At 41.5% G+C, this 24,359-nt stretch overlaps 1 protein-coding gene and 1 long non-coding RNA gene across 6 annotated transcripts in view; one reads left to right on the top strand and one right to left on the bottom strand.

The window, feature by feature from the left end:
* Positions 1-16,772, bottom strand: part of LOC141992557 (uncharacterized) — a 53,040-nt gene extending 36,268 nt beyond the window's left edge. Inside the window, exons 1-2 of the long non-coding RNA XR_012640611.1 lie at positions 16,751-16,772; positions 8,030-8,143 (exon numbers count right to left, since the gene is read on the bottom strand). This is a non-coding gene — a long non-coding RNA (uncharacterized LOC141992557). The remainder of the gene's footprint in view (positions 1-8,029; positions 8,144-16,750) is intronic.
* Positions 16,717-24,359, top strand: part of PCDH9 (protocadherin 9) — an 870,287-nt gene continuing 862,644 nt past the window's right edge. The window contains exons 1-2 of one of the 5 annotated variants that reach the window (XM_074961786.1): positions 16,717-17,516; positions 18,695-21,865. In XM_074961786.1, coding sequence (XP_074817887.1) covers positions 18,830-21,865 — 3,036 coding nt within the window. In that variant the 5' untranslated portion in view covers positions 16,717-17,516; positions 18,695-18,829. The remainder of the gene's footprint in view (positions 17,517-18,694; positions 21,866-24,359) is intronic. The other 4 variants (XM_074961751.1, XM_074961768.1, XM_074961759.1 and 1 more) reach the window with 4 other exon arrangements.

The raw sequence follows: 24,359 nt of genomic DNA, 5'->3' as shown, positions 1-24,359 counted from the left end.
TTAAATTAATAGTGGAAATCATGTCTATAAAGAAATTTGGAAAAGTATATGAGAAACAATGAAACTTAAGCAATCTTAAAAATTCCCATCACTTTGAAAGCTTATAATAGTTCCAAGAGCATTCCCCATATGAAAGAAAGAGATGGGAGAATCTTTCAGTTCAGTAAAACTTTTTAAGTGCAGATACTGTACTTTGCAACTGAAGTTCAGAATTAGATTTTCCTTCACAAAATAAAAATGTATTAAATGTAGTTAAATTATATTTTCAATAGCAACCAATAAGACATATTTTATGCTTCGATGTACAGTTGTGTGTGCAAGTGTATCCCATTCTAAGAAGTATTCACAGAAAAACAGGAAATTAGTTTACACTATCTGCCCGTTCCTGATCCCATTAAATTCCATTACAAAACACCTACTGAAGACAACAGGAGCAGGATTTAGCACTATTTGTGGTCATGAACAATTATGTACCAATTTATACCCCATGCAATTTGATGGGGTTCCAGGGAATATAAATCAGAACAGAATCTGGCTCAACATATATTTAATGCTCTGAAATGCCAGTATCACTTAATTCCAATAACCAAAATTTTAGGGAGGAAAATCAAATTAGAATAGAAATTTACCCACACTAAATTAGACAAACCAATAGAACAGAGGAGTTTCATCTGAATGTTATCCTCTTCCTTCCTCACCTGGGTGCCTTCTCATTGCAGCAGTTGGTTGTTTGCAACTTTTCTTGTTAGACAATCATGTGCTAAACGCAATATTGCTCATAATTACAGCAGTCACAATCCTATTACTATCATTATTCCTGTAATTTGTACTTACATAAATGTAAGCTTATTGTTGAATGCAAGTGATGTCAACCCTCATAATGGATGGTCACTGTAATTATAACAGAATTATAAAAAGAAAATAGCTTTTTAGCCCGTATTATCTTGTCAAAGATTTCATCTCCAACTAGTTAACTTGACAGCTTTACTGAAACTTTGTATAATTACATTCTTGTATCATGTAGCTGTCTTGTTTGATTTTATTTCATACTGCATTTTTAATTAATTTAATTAACTTTATAGCCTGATTAACAATTGGTATGCTTCTAATGCAGGTCATTTATAAAACAGATATTAACTGGTGTTCTAATCAGCCTATCTCACTATATGTTCTTTACAGGTTGCCATCCTGACCCATGACTTAAATTAAACTGAGCCGCAGATATTTAGATTCTTGCAAAATAATATAGGATCATTGTACCTTTTCTAATTCCAATCTTTTTTGAGATATATTGAAATTGGAAAAGGCACAGAAAAGGGCAACAAAAATTATTAGAGGTATGGAATAGCTTCCATATGAGGTGAGTTTAGTAAGACTGGGACTTTTCAGAGACGAGCAAGGGGAGGGGGGGAGATGATAGAGGTCTATAAAATCAGGACTGGTGTGGAGAAAGTAAATAAGGAAATGTTATTTACTCCTTCTCACAACACAAGAAATAGGGATCACCAAATGAAATTAGTAGGCAGCAGGTTTAAAACAAACAAAAGGAAGTATTTCTTCACACAACACACAGTCAACCTGTGGTACTCCTTGCCAGAGGATGTTGTGAAGGCCAAGACTTTAACAGGGTTCAAAGAAGAACTAGATAAGTTCACAGAGAACAGCCCCATTAATGGCTATGAGCCAGGATGAGCAGGGATTGTGTCCCGTCCCTATCCTCTGTTTGCCAGAAGCTGGGAATGGGCGACAGGAGATAGATCACTTAGAATCATAGAATATCAGGGTTGGAAGGGACCTCAGGAGGTCATCTAGTCCAACCCCCTGCTCAAAGCAGGACCAATCCCCAATTAAATCATCCCAGCCAGGGCTTTGTCAAGCCTGACCTTAAAAACTTCTAAGGAAGGAGATTCTACCACCTCCCTAGGTAACGCATTCCAGTGTTTCACCACCCTCCTAGTGAAAAAGTTTTTCCTAATATCCAACCTAAACCTCCCCCACTGCAACTTGAGACCATTACTCCTTGTCCTGTCATCTTCTACCACTGAGAATAGTCTAGAACCATCCTCTTTGGAACCACCTCTCAGGTAGTTGAAAGCAGCTATCAAATCCCCCCTCATTCTTCTCTTCTGCAGACTAAACAATCCCAGTTCCCTCAGCCTCTCCTCATAAGTCATGTGTTCCAGACCCCTAATCATTTTTGTTGCCCTTCGCTGGACTCTCTCCAATTTATCCACATCCTTCTTGTAGTGTGGGGCCCAAAACTGGACACAGTACTCCAGATGAGGCCTCACCAATGTCGAATAGAGGGGAACGATCACGTCCCTCGATCTGCTCACTATGCCCCTACTTATACATCCCAAAATGCCATTGGCCTTCTTGGCAACAAGGGCACACTGCTGACTCATATCCAGCTTCCCGTCCACTGTAACCCCTAGGTCCTTTTCCGCAGAACTGCTGCCTAGCCATTCAGTCCCTAGTCTGTAGCTGTGCATTGGGTTCTTCCGTCCTAAGTGCAGGACCCTGCACTTATCCTTATTGAACCTCATCAGGTTTCTTTTGGCCCAATCCACCAATTTGTCTAGGTCCCTCTGTATCCTATCTCTGCCCTCCAACGTATCTACCACTCCTCCCAGTTTAGTATCATCCGCAAATTTGCTGAGAGTGCAATCCACACCATCCTCCAGATCATTTATGAAGATATTGAACAAAACCGGCCCCAGGACCGACCCCTGGGGCACTCCACTTGACACCTGCTGCCAACTAGACATGGAACCATTGATCACTACCCGTTGAGCCCGACAATCTAGCCAACTTTCTACACACTTTATAGTACATTCATCCAGCCCATACTTCTTTAACTTGCTGACAAGAATACTGTGGGAGACCGTGTCAAAAGCTTTGCTAAAGTCAAGAAACAATACATCCACTGCTTTCCCTTCATCCACAGAATCAGTAATCTCATCATAGAAGGCGATTAGATTAGTCAGGCATGATCTTCCCTTGGTGAATCCATGCTGACTGTTCCTGATCCCTTTCCTCTCGTGTAAGTGCTTCAGGATTGATTCCTTGAGGACCTGCTCCATGATTTTTCCGGGGACTGAGGTGAGGCTGACTGGCCTGTAGTTCCCAGTATCCTCCTTCTTCCCTTTTTTAAAGATTGGCACTACATTAGCCTTTTTCCAGTCATCTGGGACTTCCCCCGTTCGCCACGAGTTTTCAAAGATAATGGCCAATGGCTCTGCAATCACATCCGCCAATTCCTTTAGCACTCTCGGATGCAACTCGTCCGGCCCCATGGACTTGTGCACGTCCAGCTTTTCTAAATAGTCCCTAACCACCTCTTTCTCCACAGAGGGCTGGCCATCTACTCCCCATGTTGCGATGCCCAGCGCAGCAGTCTGGGAGCTGTCCTTGTTAGTGAAGACAGAGGCAAAAAAAGCATTGAGCACATTAGCTTTTTCCACATCCTCTGTCACTAGGTTGCCTCCCTCATTCAGTAAGGGGCCCACACTTTCCTTTGCTTTCTTCTTGTTGCCAACATACCTGAAGAAACCCTTCTTGTTACTCTTGACATCTCTTGCTAGCTGCAGCTCCAGGTCCGATTTGGCCCTCCTGATTTCATTCCTACATGCCCGAGCAATATTTTTATACTCTTCCCTGGTCATATGTCCAACCTTCCACTTCTTGTAAGCTTCTTTTTTATGTTTAAGATCCGCTAGGATTTCACCATTAAGCCAAGCTGGTCGCCTGCCATATTTACTATTCTTTCGACTCATCGGGATGGTTTGTCCCTGTAACCTCAACAGGGATTCCTTGAAATACAGCCAGCTCTCCTGGACTCCTTTCCCCTTCATGTTAGTCCCCCAGGGGATCCTACCCATCCACTCCCTGAGGGAGTCGAAGTCTGCTTTCCTGAAGTCCAGGGTCCGTATCCTGATGCTTACCTTTCTTCCCTGTGTCAGGATCCTGAACTCGACTATCTCATGGTCACTGCCTCCCAGATTCCCATCCACTTTTGCTTCCCCCACTAATTCTTCCCTGTTTGTGAGCAGCAGGTCAAGAAAAGCTCCCCCCCTAGTTGGCTCGTCTAGCACTTGCACCAGGAAATTGTCCCCTACGCTTTCCAAAAACTTCCTGGATTGTCTATGCACCGCTGTATTGCTCTCCCAGCAAATATCAGGAAAATTAAAGTCACCCATGAGAACCAGGGCATGCGATCTAGTAGCTTCTGCGAGTTGCCGGAAGAAAGCCTCATCCACCTCATCCCCCTGGTCCGGTGGTCTATAGCAGACTCCCACCACTACATCACTCTTATTACTCACACTTCTAAACTTAATCCAGAGACACTCAGGTTTTTCTGCAGTTTCGTACCGGAGCTCTGAGCAGTCATACTGCTCCCTTATATACAGTGCTACTCCCCCACCTTTTCTGCCCTGCCTGTCCTTCCTGAACAGTTTATAACCATCCATGACGGTACTCCAGTCATGTGAGTTATCCCACCAAGTCTCTGTTATTCCAATCACGTCATAATTCCCTGACATCACCAGGACCTCCAGTTCTCCCTGCTTGTTTCCAAGGCTTTGTGCATTCGTATATAAGCACTTGAGAGAACCTGCTGATCGCCCCTCATTCTCAGTATGAGGCAGGAGCCCTCCCATCACAGACGTTCCTGCCTGTGCTTCCTCCCGGTATCCTGTTTTCCCACTTACCTCAGGGCTTTGGTCTCCTTCCCCCGGTGAACCTAGTTTAAAGCCCTCCTTACTAGGTTAGCCAGCCTGCTCGCAAAGATGGTCTTCCCTCTCTGCCCAGCACTCCTCCTTCATGGAACACCATCCCGTGGTCAAAGAATCCAAAGCCTTCTCTCCGACACCACCTGCGTAGCCATTCGTTGACTTCCACGATTTGACGGTCCCTGCCCTGGCCTTTTCCTTCCACGGGGAGGATGGACGAGAACACCACTTGCGCCTCAAACTCCTTTATCCTTCTTCCCAGAGCCACGTAGTCCGCAGTGATCCGCTCAAGGTCATTCTTGGCAGTATCATTGGTGCCCACGTGGAGAAGCAGGAAGGGGTAGCGATCCGAGGGCTTGATGAGTCTCGGCAGTCTCTCCGTCACATCGCGAATCTTAGCCCCTGGCAAGCAGCAGACTTCTCGGTTTTCCCGGTCAGGGCGGCAGATAGATGACTCAGTCCCCCGGAGGAGAGAGTCCCTGACCACCACCACCCGCCTCCTTCTCTTGGGAGTGGTGGTCGTGGAACCCCCAACCTCAGGACATCGCATCTCATGCCTTCCAACCAGCGGAGTCTCCTTCTGCTTTCTCCCCCCAGACGTATCGTCTGGTCCACTCTCCGCAATGGTACCTGTGGAGAGAACATGAAAGCGGTTAGTTACCTGTGTCTGCGTTGCTGGAACCAGGACATTCACCCTTCTTCTTCTGGAGGTCACATGTTGCCAAGCTTCTTCACTGGCCTCTTGGCTCCGCTGTGCAACCTGCTCTAAATCTTTAGAGCTTTGCACCCGTAGAAGCATATCCTGACTTTTGTCCAGAAAATCCTCAGATTCTCGTATGCAACGCAGGGTCGTTATCTGTTGCTCCAGACCTTCAATCTTCTCTTCCAATATGGAGACCAGCTTGCACTTTGCACTTGATAATTACCTGTTCTGTTCATTCCCTCTGAAGCACCTGGCATTGACCATTGTTGGAAGACAGGATACTGGGCTAGATAGACCATTGGTCTGACCCAGTATGGCCACTCTTATGGTAGCCAGAAATAGAAAAAGAGAACTGAGCATCAGCTCACTCCCCTTGTAAAGGCAGTGGATTGTGGAGTGGGAGCATGAGGGAAGTTTTGTTTTCCAGAAACAAAGGAGCACTATTTCAATTAAAATGCAAAAACAACTTTTCTGTTAGGAAATAGTTAATAGAGTTTTTATCCTAAAAAGGACATGAGTGAAAAAACAGGATCAGGACCAAATTGTATAGTTGATATTCAGGATTTTTTTAATTTTATGTTTATTATTATTATTATTACTTTAGTTATTCACAGCATACGTCTCATGTTCGAAATGGAAACCTCTTGCTAATGTCAAGTTGTCTGCATATGAGGAGAGCCATAGGGTATCTCCCTTTTAATCGTTTTAAAGAGTCAATGTCCTACAGTGCCTCAGCTGCTATTCATCAATGAGTTACTCTGAATAAAGCATATCTTTGAAATCAGCACATGGTGTAAGTTAATGGAACACTGGGTCATAAAAATTGTCAAGTTAAAAAAAGGAATGAATGACAAGGGATCTGTAACAAGTAATTTACTTGTTTGTTCCATGTGTAAATATATTTGAAAACGGGATATGCTGCTGCTATTCATCGTCAGTGCAGCTTTGTTTTATTTGGCAATAAAGATATGGTATGGATAAACATAAATTTTATCAACTTTTATTTACTGTTACTTAGATCTTTTCATTATTTTGTAAAGCATCTTAATACAATTTGAATTGCATTAGATTAGGGACAAATAACTAGAGATAATTATTTTAACATGCACTGGTCAAAACTACATGATATTACAGCCCATTGCCTTATTTTCGATTACAGCAGTTTTACATAATATTATGTCACCTTAATTGAGCTAAACCAAAGATTCACAGCAATAATGGGTGTTAGTTTTAATTTCTTTAAAGCCTGGTGATTAAATGAACAGCCTTGAGGCATCCAAGCATTTTGTTGTGACAGGGTACTAGGCTTTCTGGTGTTCAGAAAGCAGAGCATATTTGATAGTACTTAAAAAAAAATAATGCTATGGCAACTGGCTATCATCATGCTTTTACTTTGCTTGTCAAAGTATGTATGGAAGATATTGGTTTGTCAATGACATGCAGTACCACAAAATATCCTCTAGATGACACTGTTTACTGCAGTTAAAAGACTTGCAAGGCTATAGAAACAAGAGCCCTGAATTAAACAAAATACAGTTGATAAACTGTCTGAATCTAATCCTGCCCCTGTTGATGTCTAACATCAATAGCCAAAATCTCAGTGGCTTCAATGGGAGCAGCAACAGGCCCACTATTAGTTTAGTGAACTTTTTTTTTCTTTTAACAGAAAAGCCTGACCTTTAAAATTGAGAAAAATAGTTCTTATCAAATCCTAAACAATGAAATGTGATGTCTCTTAAAATTTTTAACATGCCCCCATGCCACTCCCAGTTAATTATCCTGACTGGCTTTGTTAAATACTTACACTATAAATATTACTATTTTTTTCTAACTATTCTTTGTTCTGTGGTCTACATTCATTGTAGCACAGCAAATTTACGTTAATTAATTAGCCCTAATTAGATGTATATGTCTTGATGTAGGATTAATTATGCTTTTTTTGTTTGTTTGTTTGACCTTTATAGTCAGGATAATAAAGACAATCTCTGACATTTCTCTGAAAGAAAAGAAGTAATAGAAACTCCGTCTTGTATTTCTCAACCACCAAATACTTATTGGGTAAAATTTTGCAAAGTGTTTAAGTCACTTAAGAGCTTTGGAAAATGTTCCCCATTATTTTCAAAGATCCCATACAGTATGCTTTGGAGTTATGAGGGCTACATTCTGCTGTGTTACCAGAAAAACCCCAGTTGTGTCAGGCTAACTCGGAGCCAAATTTGCTCCCTTGTACTCTTAATCCCAGCTATTCCTTGATTAATGCCACCTGACCATTACCATTTGTAACTCTATCTCCATGCTGTATCAATAAAAATAACATGGACCTTTTGCTTGAATTTCTGCGATGTATGGATTATCAATATCAATCAATTTTCACTCCAGGACCCAGACGTTAAATGGAGACACAGGCCCTGATCCTGTACTGAGTTTTGTGTGGGTGGAATCCTGTGTTAATGTACTAGTCATCATTCCAGGCTGTAGGCTTAGGAGTGCAAACGCTAGGCCTTCGATTCACAGAGGGGTTTAAGGAAGTTCAGTCACTGTAGGTGTGTTAGAGGCTCGAGTATATTTACCCAAACATCCAAAGAGAAATCCTTACAGCTGGCGACTTCTATCCAGCAAGCCATCTCCTCCCTCACAATAAGTTCTGGGATCTCCCTTTTCTTCCCTTTGATATCTTCATGTCAGTGCTCACTGCTGGAGAGTGGGGTATCTGTTTGTAGAGAAAGCAAGGGAGACTAGCTAGAAGTGACTCTTTACAAACAACCCTGGTCCATGTCTACTAAAGTTACTTGAGCACAGGCTGAGGTTCACAACTGAGTGTCAAACCAACTTGATATCCAACACTTTTGTGATCTGAGTAGAACACTCTCCACTGCACTAAAAAAGACCCTACACAAGGCACACAACAAAAATAACAAGCAGCAATGTGAGCATCTTCTCTTAAACATGCATATAGTTCTCATATATGTCTACACTACAGCATAGTGCCATTACAATCAGCATAAATTTGCACCTTTTTGGCAGGCTTAGCTTAGAGGTCATGCGTTGAATAGGCATAACAACTGAACTAGCTTCACATCCCTAAAGGTGGTCCCTCTACTCAGAGCTGAAAAAACATATAGTGGAAAAGTATGGGAACATTTGCACTGCTGAGCCCTGTGTATACCTTTTGTAATTGAACAAAAGTCTTCAGTCCCCTGGCCTATGAAGCCGACTACTTTCATGAACACTACACTCATTTTAAATATGTATTTTAACAACTTTTCTATAATATCAATTTCAAAGTTTCCTATTTCTGACAACATTCAGCAGTGTTTTAATGCCCCAAACATGCCTAGCCATACTCTTTTCACATCCACTACAACTTCTCCCAGAACTTATACCACAAGAGGAACAATCTTACCTCTTAAGTCTCCCTGTGTTGTTACAAACAGGAATAAATAACTAAAGAGTAACACAAGTGAGTCAAACAGTAATTGTAGGCCAAATACTGCTCTTGGTTAAACTGATGTCAGTCCAGAGTAACTCCAAAGACTTCATAGGAGTTACTTTAGATTCATTCCAGGGTAACAGTGGAAAACAATTAGCTTTGTGATTATTGCTTCCCATCAGTATGATAACATCTGGAGTGGAACGGAGAGATAAATCTGAATTTATAAAGAGTAATATACTTCAAAATGAAAAAATCCTCCCCAATATGAGCTAGAAGAGAAGCTTAGCTATATTTTGCATATTATGCTTCTCTATTTCCTCCCCTAGCTTCAAATATATCTCATTAGGAACTTTGTTCCCAGTAGGTTTGCTTTTCTATGATATGAATATCCCATCTTCAGTGATAAACAGTCTAGGGAAGCTGAACACAAGGAGATACACTAAATGAGTGAACAATTTAGAGATATACATAAAATGCTAAATGAACTATATACCTTATATAAACGTGATTTGTTCATTTCAATGGAAAATTGTCATTAGAAGATGTACAACAAAAAAGTTAAAGGATTTCCACATAAAACTAATGACCAAAATGACCCAGTGGGAAGTAGGCTTTGTCTCTGCAGCACCAGACTTGGGTATGAGGCGATCAGGGTTAACATTTCAGAGAGAAGGCCCTCAATCTTGTCTAAAAGCTGTTTGGGATTTAGAAAGATAAGGGGGAAATGCAGAATGTGAAGGAGAATCCAAGTACTGGGCCCTGTAAGTACATCTGAAAATAAAACCTCTTGGCATATGAAAGCAGAACAAACATTGCCAGAAAACATAGTGGTAATTCTGGGAAATTTTGAATTTTGCTTTCCTGTAATTCTACTCTCTCATCCCCAGCACAGACCAGAGGAATCGTCTCATACCCCAGGCTGTCAGTCGTTGGACTAGCTGTTCAGTGGCTTTAAACTCAGTGCCTGTGAAGCTTTGCTACGAGGCTGGGAGCCCAGTCCCATTCGTATCTAATCTATCTGTGTAGACAAGGTTTAGCAGCACCATAATTTGCTCTAATCTGGTTCCTCTCTTTGATGTTTCTTGCAACATCTAGAAATTTGTCAAGAAATCCATTACTGATCAATCTGTGGTATGCTGTTGCTGTGATAATTGTGTAAGCACAACTGAGTGATGCTCCTACAGATAGGTGCTTGTTTACCTCCTAAAGCATGTTGCCCTTGGAGCAACAGATACATTGATAAGGAAGAGGGCAAAATGTTGAAATTTGATTGTGTTTGTGCTGAAAAAATCTATTGTTTGTTTATATGGGAGGGAGGACCCGTGATTTATTAGTAGAGATTAAGGAAAGCCACGGAAATCCACCACCAATTCCGTCCCCTAAACTGTTTCCTGGCTGCAACTATTTAATAACTTCCCAGCAATAGAGAGTACCATCCCATCCTCTCTCTATTTTTTTCTGTGGTTTGCATTATCGTTTGCTAAATATATTACAACACACTATTTACCTTGCTTGTAATCTTTGTGTAGTTTATGCCTATCTAAAGAATTTTCTTAGTCAGTCACTGGATGGGATGGTGCAAATCATGGAGCTTGGGGAAGCCACACTCTGGAGTTAAGTCCTTTTCAGTAGATTTTGAACTCTTTGCCAGAGTCTAAACCCTTCTAGTTGCAAAGATAGTTATCACTATGTAAATGAATGCATAGCTCTCGTTACACCTACAGAAACACACTGAAAATATAGCACCTACAGAGGTGCCAGTTCTACCCACTGACTAAATGAGCTATTAGCTTCAATTGGTTCAATCCTGACATTCAGGCACAGCCCTGCATTAGGAACACTCTGGAATCACACAACACTAAAGGGAGCTCTGAGAGGAATTAGGCCTCAACAAGGCAGAATTCCAAGCAAGGTATGCTAGCAAGCAGAGGGAGTGTGCTCACTATGCATCCTTTAGTCAATGCAGAAGGCTTTTCCCTGCTGCTCTAACTGTAGTGTGTGCATGGGAAGGAAGAAGGCAGGGGCAGATGGATCCTCTCCTTGTCTTTGAGGTATCTTGTATCTTGAAGATGCACAGAGGGACTGCAGTTGGGCTAGTTTTTGGGAGGAAGGGAGAGGAAGAAAGTCCCTCAGTAAGCTAAGTTATTTGCAAGCCTTGGAACATTTTCTCCTTCTATAACAACAAATTGGTTGTATTCTGCTTCTAGATTCTGATTCAAAAGCTACTTATATCAAAATAAATTACATGAGGGTGACAAAGAATAAAACATATGTTTTATGTGCCACATGTAATTACACCCCTTTTAAGTGGCCAAATAATTGCATTTTAAACAGTACTTGTTTATTATTCTTTTTGCCATTTCAAAATTGATTTCCATTGTTTTATTAAATAGTTGACAAGAGCCCTGGGAGGGAAAAATACTCCTAAGCAAACAATTTAAGTCTGTCCATTAATCTGTACCTTTAAATAAACAGCAATAATGAATGAGAGTTCAGCACCTTGTTGCATTGTACAATGACAGTGATTAAACACTGGCACTGCAAAATGCCAGTTTTCAGCTTTTGCATTTGGAGACAAGTTAGAGCCATGAACCTGACATTTGTAATATTTGTCAGTCAAAAAATATGGCAAATTCAGTTAAATTTAGTTCTGTCATTCAAATGGAATAAAGGTTGTCACCTTCCCCTCTTGTGATTTGATTACCCGGGAATGAATTTATTTTCCTGAAGGGAGACCCATTAAAAGGGCCTGATCCTGCAGACATTAATCATTTGACCAGTCCCACTGGGCTTCAATTATTCAACATTAATTGACTTTTTATTGCTGTTTATTTAAAAGTTCAGATTAATGTACAGACTTGAATTGTTTGCTTAAGTGTTTTCCCCCTCCCAGGACTTGGACAATCATTTAGAAAAACAATGAAAATCAATTTTGAAATGGCAAAAAGAGAACAATACACGAGCACTGTTTCTAATGCAATTATTTGGCCTCTTAAAAATAGTGTAATTACATGTGGTTAAATAATACAGAAATAAATTTTTCATTGACTTCAGTGGAACTATTCATGCAAGTAAGGGCTCAAAAAATCAGGCCCAAGCACCGTGGAGAGGAAGACAAGCAATTTTTTAAGGAACTTCTCATACGAGACATGAATAAAAAAGGAATCGTAAAATCTAAACTATCGTGGATAAAATATGAACAAAAGTAGAAGCAATATCATATTTACAGTGACGAGGAGAAAACAACAATACAACTGTTAAGATCTCTTAGAGCTATATGATCCCTTCTGTATACGGATGTCCCTTGGTCTGCACAGAAAGTGGGGACAGCATCCTTTGTGGTATTATTTGGTGAGGTTTTGGGAAGGGGGGTGAAGCAGAGGACTACCTTATTCTGTGTCACTATCCTCGTCTTAGCCTCTAGATTTGCCTGTGGGATTCCAGGACGTTGCCATATTACCCAGCAACAGTGGAGGGAACCAGCCAGTCACGGGACGAGAAGTAGAGCCAAGTTTGAACAAAGTGGAGGCAAGAGCCCTCCAGGTAGGGTCTCCTACCTCCATGGATCAGTAGCATTCACAGGGTGGGGAGGTCTTGCCCTTTGCCAACTCCATTGGACTCCAAATCCCTCATTTATGAGGAGTCACCTCATAAGGGTTTCCTGGCAACCTCCAGGAGGTCTCTGCAGGACTGGCAATCTCACTCTGAGTTATTCCCTAGTTATGATTGAAATTCAATTGAATTTGGTAATTTTTAAGCAGCATTTCAAAAACAAAGCCTCCAAATATTTGCTAGCATACAATAGTTCATGTAAGCACATGGGGAAATCTGTATTGCATTTATTTCATTTTCTGCTATGTGTTAGAAAGCAGGCACACCATAAGTATACTAGGTTAGGCTCTGATGCACATTGTGATGGCATGCAGTAGAGGTGCTCATTCACCAAAATATGAATCAGCAATCCATAGAAAGTGTTAATGTTCTTACAGGGTTGCCAACCCTCTAGGATCTTCCTGGAGTCTCCAGGAATTAAAGATTACACCATGTGATGAAACCTCCAGGAATCCGTCTAACCAAAATTGGCAACCATAATAGACGAAAAGGCATTATGCCTCTATCGTAACAGACCAGGAGAGGCAATATGAGGTATAAAATAATCAAGTGACCACAGCCAGTTCAGTGAGGCATGATAGCATTTTATGCTCAACAGTCCAAGATTAAAATCTTTAGTTAGCTAAGCATAATGTGAGTCAGTTTCATGTATAATGTATTGTGTGAGCCTTTGTGATACAATGTAACCAATTCCATTTAGTGCAATTTGACTATAGCTAATACAGAATAATTGGAGTCAGTTTCTAGCATGCTCCAGTTTGAGTCAAATATGATATGGAAAAGAACGTGATACATAATAATATGAAAAGGAGACCACATAATGCTGTGGATGAATAGTTAATATGCTAGAATACAGAAGGCAGTCTAATAGAGTATTTAGGCCCCTAATCACATTATAACCTAATACATAGACAAAAGCCTAATACATTATGAAAAAGGAGACTATTAAAGAACAGTATAAATAACAGTACATAGCTGAACAAATCATAACTCCAAATACGATAGTTTTTCAAAAAATAAGTGTACTGGGAGGAACAGTTACTAGAAGATAAAACATGGCTCTTCAAGCAAACATTAAAATAAGGACGTTTTAGAGCTATTCTTCACATTTAAAAGGCTGCATAACAATGTATTGAGCAACCCTGATTCCTGTGCCAGAATACTGGCTTTATTCATTTTCTTTCTAGAAGATTAAGAAAGTAGTTAGCACAGTTCTAACCCATTTGATACCAGGAATCACAATTTCACAATTTATTGTACTATACTCATGCAAACAGTGAAGTCTGAAGACCTACCTTTTCCAAGAGGTTAACAGTGTCAGATTAGTTAAAGAACAACAGCACTTTACAGCAAGCACACAAACATTAACATGACAGATTGTATTTCAAGCAAACATCTTTGGCTTTTTAACATATTCAGCTTCTAAAAAGAGCAGACATGCTTTAACTTTTTTTGACTTGTGAATGCGTTACATTTAAGTCCAGTAGCCATTAGTTTAATCAAATCTGATTATTTCTCTTCCTAGCCCTTCACAGGGCTAACCTTGTGTACATGTGAAGAGCTCATTTATGAGCACAAGATAATCAGTTCCGACTACAAGTTAAAGTCATCCCTAAGCAAACAGAAAACTTCAGTTTAGCAATAAAGTTAAATAATTATTATTAGACTATGTGATGTGACTACAATGTGACTTTGAAATGACTGTAGTGTGCTTAGAATAAAAATGTTATGTGTCTATGATGTTTCTAGGAGACTAAAACGTCTGTGATGCCATACCACTGTGACATGACTCGTGTCAGAAAAAATGTGTGCATTATTAATGAATACATAGGCACAGTATTTCAGAAGCAGAATATGTTATACAAAATTCTGGTAGTTCTAATTATCTTCTTTATTAGTAGTTGTAGTTCTCTGTACTGCAATATGATGAAGGAATTATATACTTAATTCTTTATATATTCTTATATACAGAAAATTCTTTCTAAATGTTTTGGCAGAAAGGTTACTCTTTCTTGTCAATTCCTTGACTTTTGAAGCTAAGGCTATAGCCATCCTTCCTGTATTACATAATGAACATTTTTCTTTATTATTAGAATCATAGAATCATAGAATAACAGAGTTGGAAGGGACCCCTGGAGGTCATCTAGTCCAACCCCCTGCCCAGAGCAGGACCAATCCCAACTAAATCATCCCAGCCAGGGCTTTGTCAAGCCTGACCTTAAAAACTTCCAAGGAAGGGGATTCCACCACCTCCCTAGGTAACGCATTCCAGTGTTTCACCACCCTCCTAGTGAAAAAGTTTTTCCTAATATCAAACCTAAATCTCCCCCACTGCAACTTGAGACCATTACTCCTTGTCCTGTCAACTGCTATCACTGAGAATAGTCTAGATCCATCCTCTTTGCATCCACCTTTCAGGTAGATTAAGGTCTGTTTGCTCCCATTACTTAATGTCATCAAAACGAGGATCAATTATTTCTATGTGTGTAATACAAACTTTTTGGACACAAATATAAAACAGTGACAGGAAGGTTTTATCTGTACACAGCATGTGATTACTGAGACTGCAGCATTCATGCACACTTATATCAGGAGCTCTGCACCAGTGTTGTGACTACCAAGGGTGTTTATGTATGTGACTGTGAAGATCAGGATGTACCCCCTACATATATAGCAACCTCCTAAATTTAATTGAATGCATTGGGTTTCTGTATTTGTACATACATACATACATATATATGGAAACCTAATACACCATGATAAAGATAGAAGTCTACATATACTGTAATCGGTCAAAGATATGCAACTTAAAATGGGCACAGTATGTATTCATGTTATGGTTTAAGACCTGAAAATCTTATATTGATGCTATTCTTGTTTTCATATACATAGATTTGGTGGTCATAAACAATACCATAATTACTTATTGTGGCCATTTTAACCTGAGTTGTTAAGTTTCATAGGTGTTAGGTGATAAGGTAGGTAAATTCAGGCTGAGAAAGCCTAGGGATTTCAAAAAATATTCAGATAAAAGGTTCATTCATGCTGCGGATGTTGAAGAAATGCATTATGATCCTATTCTTGTGACACTTTTAAAGGTAATTAATAGCAGAGTAGGTTATCATTTTATTATAGCACGGTCTTCCAGGCTAGAACAAAGTAAATGTGTCACTTACAGGCTAGAAGAGATTATTGTTTTTATTATTGATTAGACAATAACGAATGTCTTTCCATTCACTACTGCAGGGGGTTTAAAAAAACAAAAACAAAAAAAAACCCCACATGTTCTTGGCAAATTCTCCTCTAAGCCTTCAGAAAGGAAAATGAGGAAGGCGGGCAGGAGTCAATGGGAAGCGAGACTGAGCTGGAGTCAGAGAAATCTGAATTATAGATGAAGAGGCATGTATTAAATATAAAGTTGAAACAAGTTGAGGAGGACAAGGGAGCGATATTTTCTACAGCGAGAGGAGCGATGCCGGCCGGAGAGAGCCCTCCAGCAACTCTGAGAGGGGAGTTTGACGCACAAGTAGCCGTACCCTGCACAGCACCGGCCTCCCGCGGTGTCGGAGCTAGGAGAACCCGCAGAAGCGGTGCACGGCTGGGCGGCGGGGACGCCTCCCCTGTTAAGAGCACCGAAGGAGACTGGTCCATGAGACCCAAAGGCAATAGCTCTATCCGGGGCAGACTCGGCTTCTGCTCTCAGCCAATCCCCCCCCCCCCCCCGCTCCCCCTACCGCTGCGGTGGCTGTAAAGGCTGCACCCGCTCACGCCATCCAGCACCCCCCATTCGCCGCCTCCCGCGCGCTGGTGTGACTGGGGACCAGGGGCTCCCCGCTCCAACGCCGCGGTTAAAAGGCATGTGGCCCCTCGCGCGGCTCCCCGCAGGCTGACTTGGGGCGTGCACACGCCACTAAAGCCAGCTGAGAATAGGCCGAGCCGAGCCCCCCCCCCGCCCCGGCGCAGTTCGGCACCATGCAGGGCCGCCGGCCGCCCCTGCAAGCTGGGGCCGCGCTCCCCTCCCCCGCATTGCGATTCGGGAGCACACAGCCACGTCCCGCTGGGAGCCGGGCGCATGCACGGACCCCCCTCCTGCCCACGTCTGGAAGGCGGCGGCGGCAGGCAGGAGCCTCCTCCCGGCAGCGGCTCCCAGGGCTGAATCCAAGAGGTCCCGGCTCCCGCGCCATCCCCCCCCGCGTCCCTCGCGCTCCTGTCCTCCGCCGCTGCCCGCAAACCCATTAACCATCCCGCGCGGCGGCGGCAAGCTCCGCTCACCCTCCTCCTCCGCTCCGCCTCCCCGCAGCCCCGGCTGCCCGACCGACGCGCCTGGCGACCAATGCCAGGGCAGCGCCGCTCCAGCCTCCACCCCTGCTGCTGCAGGCCAATCGGGTGCCACAGGAGGGGTGGCTTAGCAATGCTCACACCCTCCCTCTGGGCTTATTGAGAGTTATATCAAGAAATTTCAGTTCAGAGAGAGAGAGAAGGAGAGAAAGAAAGAGACACTAGGAGGGAGAAAGGCAGGGGACTCGCTGTAGCTTCCTTCCATCACTAAAGCAATAACCTATTAGGATTTCCTTTGGCTCCTATCACCCCAGAGATGCAAAGAAGGAGAGAGCAGCATCAACCAGCCCAACTCTGACATTTCTAATAAGAACTTACAGACTTAACATGCCCGCCTCTCTACACTGAGGAGACAGGAATGGAAAATGTGTGCAGTGTAGAGTGGAAAATACCCCTGATCTAAAGAAGTGCACTGGCTTTTGTGCTTGCTGGTTGGTTGTGGTGGTGTATGCACGTTAAGCACCAGAAGGATCGTCGCCGGATAGAAATGAAACGTGGAGAGGATGACTAACGACAGAACTGTGAATTTGTTCTCTGGAGTTGCTAATTTCCCACCCCGAAGCAACACATTTCGCAAAGAGCAAGCGTTTGGCTGCTGCTGATTTCTCCAAAACCGGTGGTTTAGCAGATGCTTTGTGCTGTATGTGTTGGATCAGATCCTTGCTGAGCCGCAGCAGATCGGCAAAGGTAGACAACCAGTGTAAGTGCAAAGTTACACATGCACCGTGTCTCTGATTGTTTTTTCTAAAAAAAATACTAAATATATTTATCTAGGTAGAGAATCTGTGTTTCTGATTCAGTTGCTGTTCGTGGCAAAGGCTCACCTACTCGGCTGTCTCTGCATCCCTACCTGCATCACTCTGCTGGAAGTGATCACAGGCATCAGCTACCGTGCAGCTTTAATGCAGATAAGATGTAGTGCTTAGGCGCTGACCAATTCCACTAAAGTATGTAGATGCCTGGAGCCGTGCACCATTTAATTTGCGGTTAATAGAGCATTTAGGCAGAAGTCTTTTTTTTTTTACCTGCATTATCAGTCTGCAGTATTTATGTGTGACAGCTGCTAATAACATCCTGAGGGGAAATCAGTGTCAGTGGTAAAAGACTGCACCTTTTCCCCTCCTCCTGTGATCAGAACATATTTTTTTCTGCATGTTCTTTGCAAACATTTAGGTTGCTTCTAAGTTGCATTTTGAATCCCCAATCCCTCTGATTTAGATTGTTTTAAAAATCAAATAAAGTTTAAACATAAGGTGAAGTATCCAACATCTGGAGACGAGACACCGAGCTTACTGTGTAAGAAACTGTGAGTCCTGTTATTGTCTCCTTAGTTAATAGGGATGTGAAGTAGCCAGTGACGACTGCTGCTGCAGCATGTCCGGGTGCTTATCTCCCAGTACGGTAGCAATAGTGGGGTATGCAAGGCACCAGGAGGAAAGAAAAATCTGGTTAGCAAAAAAAAAAAAAAAAAAAACCCGCACGGAAGGAAACAACAAATTACGATTGGCAGCTGACATTGCAGTTAACACAGAATCCTAGAGAAGTACAGCAAGGTTTTTCACTGTCACCAAATGGCTGGGTGGAGGGGGGATTGCACATTACTGATTATTACACCAAGTGCCAAGAAACGATTTGGAAAGTACGTGTTGAAACTGTAGCTGCCTTTTAGTACGGCAGATAGTTAATTCCATTCTCGGTATGTGTAACTAACGGGATATTGGTGCATTCGTCCGGGATTGCTTGTAAGAGGGAGAAGCAGGGATATGTACAGTGTGCAAGTGTCCATTGCGAAAATGAGTAGTAGTTCTTGGTGGTTGTGGATTTGTTTTGGGTTTTTTTGTGAAACAATAATGCTCCTCTGTGTGATTGTGTTGACAGTTGCTGTCTCCAAATAAGAAATGAGATGTAATGCATCCTGCAGTCCATGCACGCCTCCTCTTGCAAATCGTGCACCATTCCTCCTTGGAAACCTTTAAATCCTAAAATCCAGAAAAAGAGAATAAACACATTATCATGGACCTGAGGGATTTTTACCTGTTGGCCGCTCTGATTGCCTGTTTAAGGCTGGATTCAGCTATAGCTCAAGAACTTATTTACACTATTAGAGAGGAGCTGCCTGAAAATGTACCCATAGGAAACATACCAAAGGATCTGAACATTTCTCACATCAATGCTGCCACAGGGACCAGCGCCAGCCTTGTCTACAGACTGGTTTCTAAAGCAGGGGATGCCCCTTTGGTCAAAGTGTCCAGCACCACCGGGGAAATCTTCACCACCTCTAATAGAATAGACAGAGAAAAACTCTGTGCTGGAGCCTCCTATGCTGAAGAAAATGAGTGTTTTTTTGAACTTGAAGTGGTGATTCTCCCCAATGACTTTTTTAGGCTGATCAAAATAAAAATAATTGTAAAAGATACCAATGACAATGCACCTATGTTTCCATCCCCTGTCATCAATATTTCCATACCTGAAAACACATTGATCAACAGCCGCTTTCCAATTCCATCAGCAACTGATCCTGACACTGGTTTCAACGGTGTACAGCACTATGAATTGTTAAATGGGCAGAGTGTCTTCGGACTGGATATTGTTGAAACTCCAGAAGGAGAGAAATGGCCTCAACTGATTGTACAGCAAAACTTGGATAGAGAGCAGAAGGACACCTATGTGATGAAAATCAAAGTAGAGGATGGAGGAACCCCTCAGAAATCCAGCACAGCCATACTGCAAGTCACAGTAAGTGATGTCAATGATAACAGGCCAGTTTTTAAAGAGAGTCAGGTGGAGGTTCACATACCAGAGAATGCCCCAGTAGGCACCTCTGTAATTCAGCTTCATGCTACAGATGCAGATGTAGGAAGCAATGCAGAAATCAGATATATTTTTGGTGCCCAAGTTGCCCCTGCAACCAAAAGGCTCTTTGCTTTAAATAACACAACAGGGCTGATTACAGTTCAGAGGTCCTTAGATCGAGAAGAGACTGCTATTCACAAAGTGACAGTGCTGGCCAGTGACGGTAGCTCTACTCCTGCTCGGGCAACTGTTACCATCAATGTCACTGATGTAAATGATAACCCTCCTAACATAGACCTCAGGTACATTATAAGTCCCATCAATGGCACAGTATACTTATCTGAGAAAGATCCTGTCAATACAAAGATTGCCCTAATTACAGTTTCAGATAAGGACACTGATGTGAATGGCAAAGTGATCTGTTTCATTGAGAGAGAGGTCCCATTTCACTTGAAGGCAGTTTATGACAACCAGTATTTGTTAGAGACCTCTTCCTTGTTGGACTATGAGGGCACCAAAGAATTCAGCTTTAAAATTGTTGCCTCTGATTCTGGCAAGCCCAGTTTGAACCAGACTGCCCTGGTAAGAGTTAAACTGGAGGATGAAAATGACAACCCTCCAATTTTCAGCCAGCCTGTAATTGAGCTGTCAGTTTCTGAAAACAACCGTCGTGGTCTATACTTAACAACTATTAGTGCCACAGACGAAGACAGTGGGAAAAATGCAGACATTGTTTATCAGCTTGGTCCTAATGCCTCCTTTTTCGATCTGGATCGAAAGACGGGAGTTTTGACAGCCTCCAGAGTTTTTGATAGAGAAGAGCAAGAACGTTTCATTTTCACTGTAACAGCAAGGGACAACGGCACCCCTCCTCTGCAGAGTCAAGCGGCTGTAATTGTTACTGTGCTGGATGAAAATGACAACAGTCCTAAATTTACTCATAATCACTTCCAGTTTTTTGTATCTGAGAACTTACCAAAGTATAGCACCGTGGGAGTGATCACAGTGACCGATGCAGATGCCGGGGAAAATAAAGCAGTGACCCTTTCCATCCTGAATGATAATGAGAACTTTGTGCTGGATCCTTACTCTGGAGTTATAAAGTCCAATGTTTCTTTTGATCGAGAACAGCAGAGTTCGTACACCTTTGATGTCAAGGCCATTGATGGAGGACAACCTCCTCGCTCTTCTACAGCAAAAGTAACAATAAATGTCATGGATGTTAATGATAACAGCCCAGTTGTCATATACCCACCTTCTAATACTTCTTTTAAGTTGGTGCCACTCTCAGCAATCCCAGGCTCTGTCGTAGCAGAAGTATTTGCTGTGGATATAGACACTGGAATGAATGCTGAACTTAAATATACAATTGTAAGTGGAAATAACAAAGGTTTATTTCGTATTGATCCAGTGACAGGTAATATTACTCTGGAAGAAAAACCAGCTCCTACTGATGTGGGGCTGCATCGTTTAGTGGTCAACATAAGTGACTTGGGTTATCCTAAATCCTTGCATACTCTTGTGCTTGTATTTTTGTATGTAAATGACACTGCTGGAAATGCCTCTTATATTTATGACTTGATACGTAGGACTATGGAAACACCCTTGGACAGGAATATAGGGGACAGTAGCCAACCCTATCAAAATGAGGACTATCTTACTATCATGATTGCTATAGTAGCAGGTGCTATGGTTGTGATAGTGGTGATATTTGTCACGGTTCTGGTTCGCTGTCGACATGCCTCTAGGTTCAAAGCGGCACAAAGGAGCAAGCAAGGTGCTGAATGGATGTCTCCCAATCAGGAGAACAAACAGAACAAGAAAAAGAAAAGGAAGAAAAGGAAGTCTCCTAAAAGTTCTCTTTTGAACTTTGTTACCATTGAGGAGTCGAAACCTGATGATGCTGTTCATGAACCTATCAACGGGACAATAAGCCTTCCAGCTGAGCTGGAGGAGCAAAGTATAGGAAGATTTGACTGGGGCACAGCACCACCAACAACCTTTAAGCCTAACAGTCCTGATCTTGCTAAGCATTACAAATCTGCCTCTCCACAGTCTGCTTTTCATCTTAAACCTGACACTCCAGTATCAGTGAAAAAGCATCATGTGATTCAGGAACTTCCATTGGACAACACCTTTGTTGGTGGTTGTGACACCCTTTCCAAACGCTCTTCCACTAGTTCAGATCACTTCAGTGCCTCAGAGTGCAGTTCCCAAGGAGGCTTCAAGACAAAGGGCCCCTTACACACCAGACAGGTAAATGAGCACTTTTACTGGTCTATAAGTACTGCATACAAGTGCCCAATCAACCAGTATTAAAGTGCCAGTTTGTCTTTTGTTTAGGTCTACTTTTAGCTTGGTTATAATATGGAGAGAGAGAAAAAAGACCACTTTACCATCTGTCTGGGGACTTGTAAAATGCCTCTGATATTTCACAGTTTTAAGAGTCACTGATTATTAAAAAGAACGTGCACATATACACACACATGCAAACACACACACACACACACACACACTCTCACGTGTGGGTGCATAAACAACAGATCAAAGATGGAAATAAATTGTTAAAAGCCAAATTGTTTTCCCAAGGGTGTCTCAGTGTAAAGGTTACTGAAGAAGAAAAACTGTGTTTTCTAATATGCCAGATTCCACTCAAAGAGAAAATTTGACTGTTTCAGGATTAATGTGTTACTTTGGGGATATGTAAATTCACTTCTAAATTTCAAGTGAGGCTGGTTTGAGTAGGTCTTTTATATTTCAAACTAATTTGGAATATTGTTAAGTTACTGTTGTTAAAGGGGTTCTTATTTTTTCACTTACAAAGATAGCAGAATTTCCAAGGAACTTCATCTGTGAAGCATATGGTTTGTTGGTAGGATATAACTAAGCCATAAGGAAGTCTTCCTCTGTTGTGATTTGTAATTATTTTATTGTTATAGAGTAAAGTAGGGGATCTAATAGAAAGTTTTTAGCATATTTTCAAAAATGGCCAAAGTATACTTTCAAAACGAATGCATTTGCTCTAAATACAACTTAATTATGCAGAAAAAAATCAGCCCATTGTACATATTTTCTCATCTTAGTTATGCATAAGTGATCTGTCATAACTCCTTTTAAAATGTGAAATATGCCATATGAAGAGGGATTAGGAAGGTGATAAACTCACATTTCAACCAAATCCAGCAGTAGTTTTTCTTAGGTCTAATAATTCCTTGCTAATAAAGATTTAAATGCAGCGCTGTCTAATTTATTTCATTGATGCTTGTCTTTTGCCACTAAATTAGAATGTCAATATAGCCTGTAGATGGCACTAAGGTACTGTGTCGCTTGTGCTGGCCAGGTGCCAATCCTGCAGTAGATAGGAAATGGGGGAGGGAGGATCAAAGTAGTACTTCAGCCAGAGAAACCTTTTGTTTAATCATAGTTGCACTGGAGCAACCAGTAGTTAAATGTACAGGTTTGCAGAGCAGCTTCTTAGTGCTTAGTTTTCACTGCACCAACTTTCTAGGGTTTAGCAATCACCTTCATGTTACCGTAGGCATTGCATTCTTCAATATATGGTGATTTGTCTGAATTTATTAGGGGTTCACAAAGTATGAATCTTAGAGCAGCAGGCAAGGAACATTTAAATTTGTCTTTGCAAAAAAGATTTTGTCAGTAGCAAGTTTAGGAACAAGTAATTTCCTTGCTGTTGCATTAGCCTTATCTAAGATGAATGTGGTGTTCCCCAAACCATGTCTTGACTTTTGGGTGTCTGTAAGGTGTCATACTAACAAGACACCTTGTTTTAAACAGGCACTTACAAGGCATCTGCTCTCTAGGTAACTACTCCAAAAATCGTCAATAGACTTGAAATGAGACACTGAAGAAACACTTAGAAAACTCTCCACCCAAAAAATCTATCTTTCACAAGGACTTTAAAGCACTGTAAACTCTCAGAATGTTTTATGCACTACAGTAGCACTCTTGTCAGCATACATTTTTTAAAAAATGCTGATTTACAAAACCTCCAGTGCAGAGCAGCTCTGGGTAATCTGTGGTTGTTCATATGAGGGAATACTCTCTTCCCTCATTTTAGTTACAAAATTTGAAAACCTCCTTCTTTGGTCTTCAGAGGTGCTGATAATTTTACTTAAATTAACTTCCCATGTTCTGTTAAAAGAATCACTTTTAATCCCCTTCAGCCTCCCAAAGAAGTTAAAGGAAATTAAGCTCACCAAAATGATTTAGCTGACAGAATATGTCAGCACTGAACAGTGATGCTGAATGTGGGCAGAAAACCTACAGGCAACATTTTCACTTTTTTTTGTTCTTTACATTAAACAAATGTTGCTTGAGTTTTAGTAATAACACAAGTCAGTATACTCACACTCTTTTATTATGGACCTGATTCAAATCCTGTTGTAGGCAATGGAAAGATTCTCATTGACTTCCGTGGACTTTGAATCAGTCTATAGAAGAGGTATAATGTTACATGGGACTGAAAATGCAACTGTATTTTATTACTCTTTTTATATAAAACATAAACAATATAAACAATTATTATAATTGAGCTTTTCCATTCGTAAGCCTGATTTTTTAAAAGAGTTTTTCCAGTTGATCAGTGGTACAGGAACTAAGGTTTTTGACCTTATAACATTTTCTGATGGTTGAGTTCAGCCAACAGTGGCAGCATGAGTTAGCAGTCTGGTATTTATCTATGATCTCTAGAGTTAGGATGTATCTTTGCTACTGTTCCCTGTGACGATAC

The sequence above is a fragment of the Natator depressus genome, chromosome 1 (assembly GCF_965152275.1).
Source record: "Natator depressus isolate rNatDep1 chromosome 1, rNatDep2.hap1, whole genome shotgun sequence".
Lineage (NCBI taxonomy): Eukaryota > Metazoa > Chordata > Testudines > Cheloniidae > Natator > Natator depressus.
Note: the sequence above shows the minus strand (reverse complement) of the source record. Positions and strands in the feature narration are given on the sequence as shown.